Here is a 12436-nt window from a genome sequence, read left to right on the forward strand (position 1 = left end):
TGAACAAAATAAACTCAGCCTTCACTTTTATGCAGCCTGCATTCTTGCTAATCTCTCAAGAAAAAAAGTAGAAATATCTCAATTATAACCACATTTAAATAATTGCCCTTAAATCAATTGAAATGATAATATCATATGATTGTAAACTCTGTAACATCAAGAACCTTGTTTGACTTTTGTTGTTGTTGTTATGTCTAAAGCATATAGAACATAGTAGTCACATAGTTAGCATTCAGTAAATGTTTGTTAAATGAATAAATACAATTGTTGGATTGTTTTGAATGAGCTTTAAAATTATAAAGTGCTCTGTAAATGAAGATGTTTTTTCATGGTTAACTGTATAATGGCTTAATGGTCAATCTACCTATTTAAAATATTCTATCACTTTGGATGATGGTTAAAACATTTGCTCTAATAATTTGACCGACCAAATATTCTGGGGTCAGTTAATTGGAGTCTATTTGTCAAATACAATTCTTAGGTTGCTATTTTATTAACAGTGTTTGAATTTTAATGATTAAATGTTAGTTTATTCCCCCTTAAGTATTATTAGAATATCCACTCTCTTGACATAATATAAAACAATCTTATGAACATTGCAATAATACAAAACATATTGAAAAATTCTCTGTTCATTTAAAATATTCAATAATGTCATCATCCATTAAAAATAATACCAAATATTTTAAACGCTCTTGGTGACTATATTTTGTTTTTCATTTCCAATTTTTCCTTAACAACTATTAATCAGATAGACAAAAAGTATAGACTGCTCATGATTACAATCCTTTTCAGGTTACAGCAGGCAAATCTAAGTCAGATGGTGGTGTTGTAGCACCACTCTGCTTTTCTTTGGACCACTACTATGTACATCATATTCTCTGTTAATATATACTATGTTTTTGGCTCAAAAAAAAAAAGAGTGAACTGAAGGCAGTATAATATCACAAATGCTGCTCTGTTCTGCACTTGTGCATGTACTTACCAAAAAGATTCTGACACGGGACGTCTTCCCTGAATTTTCCCCTTGCCGCCAGCCTCCTCAATCTCCTGAGTGGTCTCCTTCCCAATTTTTCCTTAATACCTCCAACAGAATCTAAGATTGCTTTTGCTTAAAATTTTATGATCATATTCAAATGGTTTTGGATTGTCTCCCAAATTTGAAAGATAATATAGAAATGCAGATACCATTTATAATGAATATCTGTCTTTAGCTGCTATCTTTCGATTAGAAGTTTTTGTTTCATGGCGAAACCAACATGACAAAAACAACAACAGCAACCAAACCGACCCAAAACCCAGAAGTGAAATAGGAAGACACTTTCAGAACAAAACAGATTTATAAATGCTGCAACTTTCTGTTGAGCAAGTTTCAAAAGAAACTTCTACAGCCTTGAAAGGCTGGGAAAAATGAAATCAGTCTATTGGTCATAGTTGGTTTACATACACATGGACTAGTGTGTCAGATTTTAGTGAGGAAAAGACAAAATGAACAGAAAAAATGACAGTGGGGAAATACTATGTGAATTCAATCATCTCTGTTCCCCACCAGAAGATCACTTATGTTAATGTATACCCCAAGTAAATTGTATGTTATGAGAGGTGAGTTTTTATAAAGGCTCTTCTTGAAATGTTTTTCTATTTAGAAACAATTCTTGTAATGCCCTGGATGTTTCTCCTGTCCCAACCTCTTCTTTCTCAGCATGTATTTATTCAATATGTTGAATGACTTATTTAGCTTTTAAATACATGCTCTGAAATTTGGAAGTTTTATACCACGCAGTTGCAAAATACTTTTCTTTCAAATTGCTCTCATATACTTAGATACAGATCTACCTGAGAATCCAAATGATGTGGTAAAACACATTTACTTTTAACTGAAAATGAATCTGACTTTTCGATGGTTAGCATTTCCTCTTTATTCTTGGCATGTTTTTGTCTTCTTTGTTTTCTTTCTCTAGTTGCACATGTCGATCCTCTTGAAAAATGAATGTTTGCCAAATCTAGTCTGAGTTGGAAGGGAAGGTAGGGGGCGGGTGGATACTAAAAATTTTGACCAAGAATATTAGCAACTGATTTCTAATATAGAGGTACACTATGTGCCTGGTTAAGCAATTAAATTACAATTATACTGATTGATATTATAAATCGTGCTTTAGAAAAATATGTTTTTTGAAACTCACAACACCTAGACTAATTTTTACTTTTCTTCCTGTATCTTAAAGAAAAAAATCAGTGCATGTGGAAGATAATAAGTTGTTTCTTCCTCTAGTGTGTCCAGTTTTTACTTGTAGCTCTAGACGTAAAACAAATTTATAACCTTGATAATTTACTTTAAAATATACGGGAAAACTGTCATATACTTTATCTGAGATATGTTTTATAAATGCAGAGGAGAAGTTTTGTCTCAAAGTGCTTGATTTGAATTCACACCAATGACCAAAAAATTATTTATTTGGTTTGGGTATGAAATAAACAATTTCAATAATTTTAATGGTTTAAACCATTTCTTATTGAAATGGTATTCTTTCACTTACTTCCAAACTTCACTACTGCTATTCATGTGATATCAATTTTATAGAGATAATCCATGACTGTCAATATTTGAGTCTGCTCCTGTGGCATCCTACATGACTATTAAGAAAGAACTTTCAGTAAGGCAAATACTAAACAACATTGTTGAATTTTAGTGTAGTGAGTTTGTGTGAGAAAAAAAAAACGAAGCATTCAATAAAATTCTGCAAGCCCTTTTAGTATCTTCCCTTCATTAATAAACTGAAAACTTGTGAGAAATATGGCTTTGCTGTAGACACTCAGAAAAAAAATATTTTAAAAGAAATTAAACAAGAAACCGAGCACTTCTAGGCAAAGTAAAGGAAAACATTAAAATTTCATAATAGTTCTAGAATTCGCTTGATAAACCTACCCTGGTATCAGAATACTATTCCAGACAATGAAAGTACTGTGACCCCTAAGGCTAAGTGAGAGCTTATTAGGAAATTTGCAACTGCACAAAAACATTATAGACTTCTAAATTTTAAAGACATTAAACATTAAGGATAAACATATTTTGCTCATTTCCTTGGATTAAGTATGATGTTTTAGAAAGGTGTGCACTTTCCCCATTATATCCATCAAAATTTAAAAAGGCAAATTTTAATTTGCATGTCATCATGAAGAATATTTGATGTGTTTATTTGTATGGGTTAAAACAAATCAAAGTACTGAGTACAATTAATGAGAAGTATCTAATTTGTAAGTCTGTTTGCATTTCAACTAAAATGACTTAAAAGTTAAGAATCGTGACACTATATTTTAGGGTTTTTGTATTTCAACTGTATTGAGTTCTTAAGAGAAATATGAATATACTTGTCTGCATAAAACTTTGATATTTAAAGACCATTAAAGCTGGGCTATCTAAATACCATTATTGAGTTTTTATAACTACTGCTTTGAGAGCTAGAATGTATTTACTGGTGATTAATTCTCTACTGTATTTTATTCTAAAAAGAGCTGACTGTCATTAAGAAACAACAGATTAACCTCAATTTACAACTTTTCCTTTTATTTTTTAAGAAGTAAACTTTAATAACTTATAAAAACCAGAAATAACCTCAAATATAGAACTGAGACATATCATGTTAATTTAACCACAACCTGAGACTTAATATAGAAGTGTATTAAATGTGTACTATTAAAAGAAAGATCTAAAAGAGTACTATATAAAATTGGTGGCAAAATTTTCAGAGTGCTGCTTGAAAACTGGCTTTTTTCCCTCCTAGAATTTATATGCCCCATTCATCACTGTGCTGTGTTAGATGCATGGCTATAAAATTGCGAAAATGAAGGCTTTTCTGGTAGCAAAAGGGTTAAGTTCTTTTTGCTTTACCAGTTTCAAATTACAATGAGAAGCCTCTTCTTTCCCAGCAGGGTTGTGCTTACATTACTCTTTAGATCTCCCTTGAAGAGGGCTGGTATATTTGTGCCTGCTGGAGGTGGAATTAACAGTAAGAAGGAGAAAGGGATTGAATGGACTTACAGGAAGGTTTTCAAGTAAATACAGGGAAACACATTTACTTGAATAGTACAACCTTGAGTCTTATTTTACACTAAGACGACACAAAAGATGTTAAAGTTATCACCAAGCTGCCGGACAAATATATATTCCAACACCAAGGTGCAGATCAGCATAGATCTGTGATTCAGAAATCAGGATTTGTCTTGGAAAGAGCTCAAGGGTTGAGAAGAACTCAAGAGCAAGTGAAGATAACTTTGGGACTTACAGTTTATCAGAAGATCAGCTTTCGTTAATTCAAATACCAAAGGCCTGATTATCATAAACTCATATAGGAATGCCTAGGTCATCTGATCAAATAATATTAGCCGTCTTCTGCTACATCAATGCAGCAAAAACTCTTAACAACTGTGGATAATTGGAAATCCGAGTTTCAGCCTTCTTAGAAATAACTACTCTTGACATATTCCAAAATATTTAAAATAGGGCAGGAAAATCAGTGAGGATGTTGTGTTCAGAAATGTCACTGTCATGAAGAATAGGTAAATTTGTTTTTTCCGCTACTGGGAAATTGTACCTCCTAGAAACTTAGATTCTTTTTAAGAGGACAAGAAGGACTAAAAATATCAACTTTGCTTTTGGACAAAAATGCATCTGACTGAATTTTTACTTAAGGGTATTGTGGGTTTCCTCTGGAGCTGCTGGGTTCTACTGGGTTATGCAAAAGGAGGTTTGGGAGACAACCATGTTCACTCCAGTTTTATTTATAGAAGACTGCGGAACCACGAAAGACGGGAAATACAGAGGGAAATTCTCTCTATCTTGGGTTTGCCTCACAGACCCAGACCATTTTCACCTGGAAAACAAGCTTCCTCTGCACCTCTCTTTATGCTGGACCTATACAATGCTATGGCCAATGAAGAAAATCCTGAAGAGTCGGAATACTCAGTGAGGGCATCCCTGGCAGGAGAGTCCAGAGGAGCGAGAAAGGGATACCCAGCCTCTCCCAATGGGTATCCTCGTCGCATACAGTTATCTCGAACGACTCCCCTGACCACCCAGAGTCCTCCTCTAGCCAGCCTACATGATACCAACTTTCTGAATGATGCTGACATGGTCATGAGCTTTGTCAATTTAGGTATGTTATTCATTTATTTGTTAATCTATGTTTTTACAAAGTGGAAGTTTTTCTAGTGGTAAAGTAGCTGCTTGGTAGGTGGTCATGTTTACATAAAGTCATTTTCTATAACTCTCCTCTCCAGCTTCTGTTTCCTTTCTTTCATTGATGCAATGTAAGATTTTGCCTTAGGCAACTAAGTCATATATATATGTTAAAAATATAAAAGCTAAAAGCTAAAATTAAACATTTGTAGTTGGGGTAGATTTAGGTCTTTTCAGATCTTGTTAAAATTTTAACTTTGCTTAATGTATGTAAACAGGCAATAGTCTAAAAAAAGGAGAAATAATGAGGATAGCTATGCTATGGATAAAATAGTAACAATAATATTTTTAAAAAGCATTTCTAGATGGAAAAATAAAGGTGACATTCTGTACCATTTTTGATTAGTAATTTAGAAAACATATAAATATAGACTTATATGCTACTTAAAACTTTAATTCAGGAGAGGCAACTACTGTGAAATATAGATGTGAAATTAAGATCAAATAATGTTGTAAAAGGTCATTATCAAATAGCTCGAGGGAAGATTCTGAAATTCTCTGAAAAATATTTTAGAAAAGAAGTTTCAATCTAACATTTCTTAACTGTAATGATTAAAATATATCATACTTTTTTGATTTTTTTCAGAAACAAGATAAATGTAAATCATGCCATGATGCTCTTTACCTATTCAGATTTTTTTATTTTAGATTGAAATTCTTTAATTAGTAACACTATTATAGAATGATTTTTTTAAAACTATGTTTTACTCAGTTTTAGCACTTGTATTGTAGTTTTTAAAGACTGACAATGTCAAATGGTATGTTAATGTCTTATAGTTCATCTTGCAATAATATTAAAGAGTTTAAAATAATTTTACATGTGCTGTAATTTTCTTTAAGTGTTTTAGTAGAGATTGAGGATGAAAATTTACTATCTTCAGACATTCAAAATAACAAAAAACATAAAATATATTTTTCAAGACAAAATTTTATCAACAGGTTTAATCAACTTGAAAGAATTGAGAACATTTTAATGCAATAACTTTTAAAACTTTTTTAAAAAAATGCAATCGGCTGTGACTTAAAATTGAGGTATTTGATTATATACTTAATTAAAAACTTCCTCATATAAAATCTCAAAAATATTCTTTGAGAAGTCAGACAGCAGCAAATCCTAATAATGCATGATGTATTTATAATACATGTTGCTTAATGTGCTCTGCTCATTTGCTCTCAGCAGTTCTAGCATGAAGGATAAGGTGCTTAATAAATCATATGTTTCATGTTACTAGAGACAAAGCTCTCATTATTAAGTTTTTGGAAGTCATCATTGGTTGCCCTAATCAGGTGCTGTGGACACATTTTTTTCAACATATAATTAACAGGTTTCATTGAAACTTTCAAGCCATTAAAAGAAAGCTTAATTCTAAATTAGTTTGATTGCTTTTTCACAGTATAAGTGGCATGCAAATGTGGCTCATGGTATATTTTTACTTTGTAGCTATTTCTAAAGCATTATTCAATAACTTAAATTAATTTCAATATTTTAATAAAAAAATTTCAATCTCATATGAATTGCATATTCATAAAATAAATCACTGAAAAAATCAGTTCAGGTTATCTAAAATCTGACATGAAAGAACGTGTTATATTATGTACTTTAAAAAACAATAGCTCAGTCATGAACTTGTTCTCATAATATATTTTATTATATTTGCATATTTTGATCATTCATAAGAAGTATATTTGTCTTTTCAGAAATAAATTATGATTTTGAATCTGTGTATTACTTAATATTTTTTATAAATCTACATAGAATAAGAAAACCAAAAACAATAATAAACAGTTTTATTCAGTGACTTTTAGAATCATTTTTATCATTTTATATCATTTAAGAATGCTTATATTTTTAAATCAATGAAATTTGGGTTATATTGTTTGGATTATAATAATAAACTAGTTAGCTATACCATGAAATTCAATTATTCATTTTACCTTAGAGAAATAACATTGGATATAAACTTCAGAAAATTTTTATTTATTTATTTTTATTATGCTTGAACTGTTGAGTAGTGATTTACCCTCAATAATAAATCATATTTTTTAAATTTAATAATTCCAAACTAAGTGTCTCAGATGAAATTACTGATAAATTGATTCTGATACTTAAGTGAGTTTCTCCTAGTAGTCTCTGAGGAAAATTGAACTACAATTTTATTTTATTATCCTTAGACTATGATTTCTAATATATCTAAAACTTGCAACCTATAACTACTTAGTAAAAAGCTTTAACTTCTGTATTTCTGCTACAATAAAATAGGTCAAAGCATTTTATTAGAGAAGGTAACAGTGTAATATTATTGTTAACTGCACTAAGAATTTCAGAGTGTCTTAATAAAACATTCATAACAAATATTCTCTGCAACTGTTTCATGTTCTTATAAGACTTGAGAATTTTATCTTATTTTTTAGTATTTTAAAAGATAGGTAGATAGATAGATAGATAGATAGATAGAAAGATAGATAGATAGATAGATAAATGTAGTGGAGACTAAGGGCAAGTGATCAAATTAGCAATAGGCAAGGGATTTGTATTGAGGAAATCACCTGGATATTTAAATATGTGAAAAGAATCTGTTGACATTTCCCATAATAAGATGAATTATATAATATGGCTCTAGTAGCATCCTTTTAAATAATGCTTGTATGTGTCAATTTCAATTTAATGAGTTTTCTATATATGTCATTCAGAAATATATTTTTTCCAACATAAGTTTTGCTCAAGAAAAATTAAACTGAATTCAAACTCTGAATCATATTTAACAAAATATCTATTTTTAAAATTTCAGATGAGATTAGTTTTGTGTTCATAAATGAAAAATGGATTAGAATTTACTAAAAGAAAACAAATAAAATGTAAATCAATTATGTTAAGGTCAATATAAACAACCAACTATAAAACTAAAACATTATTTTGACCTTTAAATTATTTCAGTGATTTGTTCACTTTAAAGAAACAAGTATCAATTATTAATTGTGTGAAAAGAAACTTTCCACTGTATTCTATTTATTATTCTTAGGCTAACATTTGTCAGTCTAGCTTTTACAGGTTGACTTCTCTGTTTTGTCCCAAACCTGTTGAATATCAGTGGAATTTTTTCTTAGTCAATATCACATTATTTTTCTTGGTAACAACCATGTCTTTCTGGTAAATTTGTTCTTTTTTAACCATCTTTCTTTCAAAAATGTGTTAGCTTATATATCAAATAGCTATGCAAATGAAAGGAATGATTAGGAAATTTGCTCGCAATATTTATGTGAATCTCCTGTTTACATAAAGATAAACATGTTCTGCATTTCTAAGATCTTTTAGTTAGAAACCAATATTTGATTGCTTGGTGATAGTATAATTAAAATGACATACACTGTAGATATTTTAGAGGAAATTACAATAAAAACAGTAAACACAGGAAATTTACATTTATATTATCCTTAGTTTACATGTATTTCTCTGATCTAGAAGAACTTTAGGTTTATTAATGGATTTTGACTCACTGATCAGTTGGTTTGGATTAAAATACTTCTTAGATATATTTCAAGAATATGTATTCTGAAGCATAAAAGTATATAAATGTAATGCTAAAAGTTTTTCATTTTGTAATGACATATTTAGCATGTTGAGATATGAAATAGAAAAATATACTTTCAAAACTTTAAATTAAACCCTTCTCCTCCTATATCCTCAAATCATTAAACTCTCCTGGTACTGGAAGAAAAAAATGCTTATGTATTCAGTTGAAAGATTTGAAAGACATCATTGATATTTATTGTTGTTTTTGGCCAACCCAAGTGCTCAGTGGAGAGGAATTTATATACAGATCTACCTAAAGATGCCTATCTATGTAGCCTCTCCAAAAGGGTTATTAACACTTGTGTAACATAAACACATCCATAAACACATGTAAGATTTTTTTTTTTTTTTGAGGGAGTAGAAATGGGATGGGAGGAAAGATAATCTAAACCCATGATAGTACATATTCATGGATTATGTCTGGAATCACAAATGCTAATGTTGGGTGAAAAAAGAATCATTCTTTAAAACTCTTAATTTTTGAAGAGAAAGAAATTGCTGTGGTGGAGACCTTTTTCTCTCTTTTTTAACAACCCTTTGTATTCATAAATGTGACCAAAGGGATTCTTATTTTCCTTTCAAGTTATTTTATTGTCTAATGATGGGCATGACTGCAGAGAGTTATCATCAGAGTTTAATTAAAAGTTTTTTGAACATTTTAATGGTCACTCACAAATAACCAGCTTTAAAAGTTTAATAAGCAACGGCAGTAAATACGAAGATATGATAACATTCTCTAGAAAGGCTTAGGACTACCTCACCCATCACCCCACAGTTCCTTCTCTTTCATTCCTCCATTTTTAAAAATCATCACCTCCCTCTCTCCTCCCCCTCTTTAGTCATAGCCATCAGCAAATAAATGTAAATTATTCTTGAAAAAAAAAAAGTTCTCTAGCCCCAGGCTCTCTTGGCACCCTTCTTACTGCCCCCACCCTTCCTGGGGTCTGCCTTTGGTCCTAGTTTCTTCATAGCTGGAGGCTTAGATTAGCTGAAAATCAATTAGTTACAGCTTGATCATTTAGGTACAGTCTCCTGTTTTCTCTTTAGTTGAGAAGGAAAAGGTTATGATGTGCCAATTACGGCCTCCACCCATCAGGAGAAAAGCTCCCCAGGGCATCAGAACTGCTCTGGCTGTCGCCATCCCTTGTAATTGTTACTCCATCATCCCATTCTTCTTTGCCGCCGCCTCACCTCTCCCTGAGGATCTCACTGACTGAATTTAATTGTTTTTGCCTTTACTATTTTATAACACAATTAAAATTTAAAAGGGGGAATTTAAGGGAAAGTAAAAAAAGAAAAGGAAAAATGCAACATTGAACAAAAATAACTAATCAAAACTGCAATTCTCTTTCAGTTTATAAAATACTTTTTCTTATATTATTTATATTTGGTACTCATGTCTGTGAAGACATTCCTTTTTTAAGATGAGAAGAGATGATGAGAGAGTATCAAGAGTAACAGCTGGAGGCATAGAACAATGAGGATGAGATGAGAAAGAAATAAAATATTTTTTAAAAAGCTTTTAAAAGAAAGAAAAGGAACAAAATGAGTCAGTGGAAGCTGGTCTTTGGGTGTGCAGGTGGAGGATGTGTTGGGGAACCCTCAGCCCACCTCATACTGACACAGCAGCTAATTCAACATCCCCATCCACATCAGCTCCAGGGGAAAACCCTTTCATCCTTCCACACTAAAATACCGAAGTTGGGAAAAGGGAGGGGGCCTCTCAGTGTGTGTGTACAAGGAGCATACAGACAGGCTACTCACATTTACAGTCATAAATAATGTAGTAGCTCAGCTTGAAAAAACCACAGGTTAAAGGAAGAGGCTTCCCTGACGCACAGAGAGGGGCTGAGATCAGAGGAGCCACTGGAAGGGTTGGCTTGAAACAATGAATCCCTTGTTCTAGGCAATGTTTATGAGTGCTTCTTTGCACCTTAAGTTCATATTTTATTGGCTCGGCTATGGGGTTTCCCCATTTGCTCATCTCTTAAAATAATACGCTTGGCTAAGATATCCTTTAAAACACACCAGTCAGCCCTGACAACTGGCTCATTTATTTTGCGGAAAAAGGGATCTGTTGTGATTTTGATGTCAGATTGGGATGTTTAAGTTCCAGTTATGACCGTAAGATGAAAATAATAGTGGTAGTTTTCACCTGACTTTTTTGGAGATGTTCACATAACCAAGTAGTAAATCCTGTTTTGTATGTCTTGTCTGAATGGTTTTGGTAAATCATAATGCAAAAAGGTAAAAACATAATCTATTAAAGTGTAAAATGCTTACAATGAGAAAAAAAAAGTCGTTTGTAGATTATTAGGAAGAATCTTTAGTGGTTTGGGGAGAAAAGAAAACAAACCTTTATAACCAAAGAAAGTACACACCCTCTACTTGGAAGGCAGTGACTTACCTAAATATATAACTTAGAAACCAAGACCTTATATAATGTTAAATAGTGTGGTATAGAAATTAAACTTGGAAATGTGCTCTTTTATAATTTCTAAGGTGATGAAGATCTCTGTCTTTATAGTGATGTGTCCTTTCATTTTTATTTTCATAAACAATGGAGTATTAGTACTTGCATTGGAAGAAACAACTGTGTATTTTAAAAAAGAAAGTCTAATTAGATTATCTCTTAGATATTGTGTTTTTCACTTTCTTTCTGGAAGTAAATAACTTTTTTTTTTGTTCTTTAACAGATTTGCTAAAGTTGTTAGAAATAAAAAAAAAATAGTTTTAAATGTCAGGATTAACAGACATAAATCTCACTTAGATTTTATTCAAGACTATGAGACATGTCAAAACCACAAGACTTATTCACATTTTCAAACCCCTTCAGCTCTTCTTATGCTGTTGTGATATGAGAAATTCAATATTTGTTGTGCATAGATTTTATGTTGCTATTATAACTTTGATTTGCCTTCCTATTTAGGAGACAGAATATTTTCATAATCTTAAATCCATACCATAATACAGCTTGAATGGCTTTAAGGTTTAATTATAAAATAAACCTAATTGCTTTCTTTACTGTGCTTGCATCTCAGAAGCAGAGTAGTATAGAAGAAGCCAGAATGCCTGAATTGGAATCCCACATTCTATGCTTTCTAGCAGTGTGACCTCTGGCAAGTTACTTAAATCTTCTCTATGCCTCTGGTTTCTTATCTAAGAAGTGCCAATAATGATAACACCTTCCTCACTGGTGCTGAATGGATTAAATAAGTTAATATGCATACAGTTTTAAGAACTATATTTGGAACAGAGCAAGACCTCAATAAATGGTCATTATTGTTATTAGAGTAGCATTTGTGTCCAACATCTGTACTATATTTGCAGGAGTGGCTAAGTAATTTGTAGAGCCTGATACAAAATGAAAATGTGGGGCCCCTGTTCAAAAATTATCAAGAATTTTAAGATGATGGCAGCAAAGTATTAGACCAGGTATGGGGCCCTTCTAGATTCAGGGCTTTGTGCAACTGCACAGGTCACATGCCAGTGAAGCCAACCTCGCATATTTGATTACACGTTATGATAGCAGAACCATGACCTGTTCATCCATTTTGATCCCCAGTGGGGTATCAGGGTCCCAGGAGGAGAGAGACAGCATGTGTAAAATGAATCATTTGAGGAGAGTT

The 12436-nt window shown here is 31.8% G+C and overlaps 1 protein-coding gene across 2 annotated transcripts in view; it reads left to right on the forward strand.

The window, feature by feature from the left end:
* The first annotated feature begins 3945 nt into the window (after positions 1 to 3945).
* BMP5 (bone morphogenetic protein 5) overlaps positions 3946 to 12436 on the forward strand; it is a 111886-nt gene continuing 103395 nt past the window's right edge. For both annotated transcript variants that reach the window (XM_039853006.1, XM_039853005.1), the window contains exon 1: positions 3946 to 5153. In XM_039853006.1, coding sequence (XP_039708940.1) covers positions 4664 to 5153 — 490 coding nt within the window. In that variant the 5' untranslated portion in view covers positions 3946 to 4663. The remainder of the gene's footprint in view (positions 5154 to 12436) is intronic.

The sequence above is a fragment of the Pteropus medius genome, unplaced genomic scaffold, assembly GCF_902729225.1.
Source record: "Pteropus medius unplaced genomic scaffold, Ma_sr-lr_union100, whole genome shotgun sequence".
Taxonomy (NCBI): Eukaryota; Metazoa; Chordata; class Mammalia; order Chiroptera; family Pteropodidae; genus Pteropus; species Pteropus medius.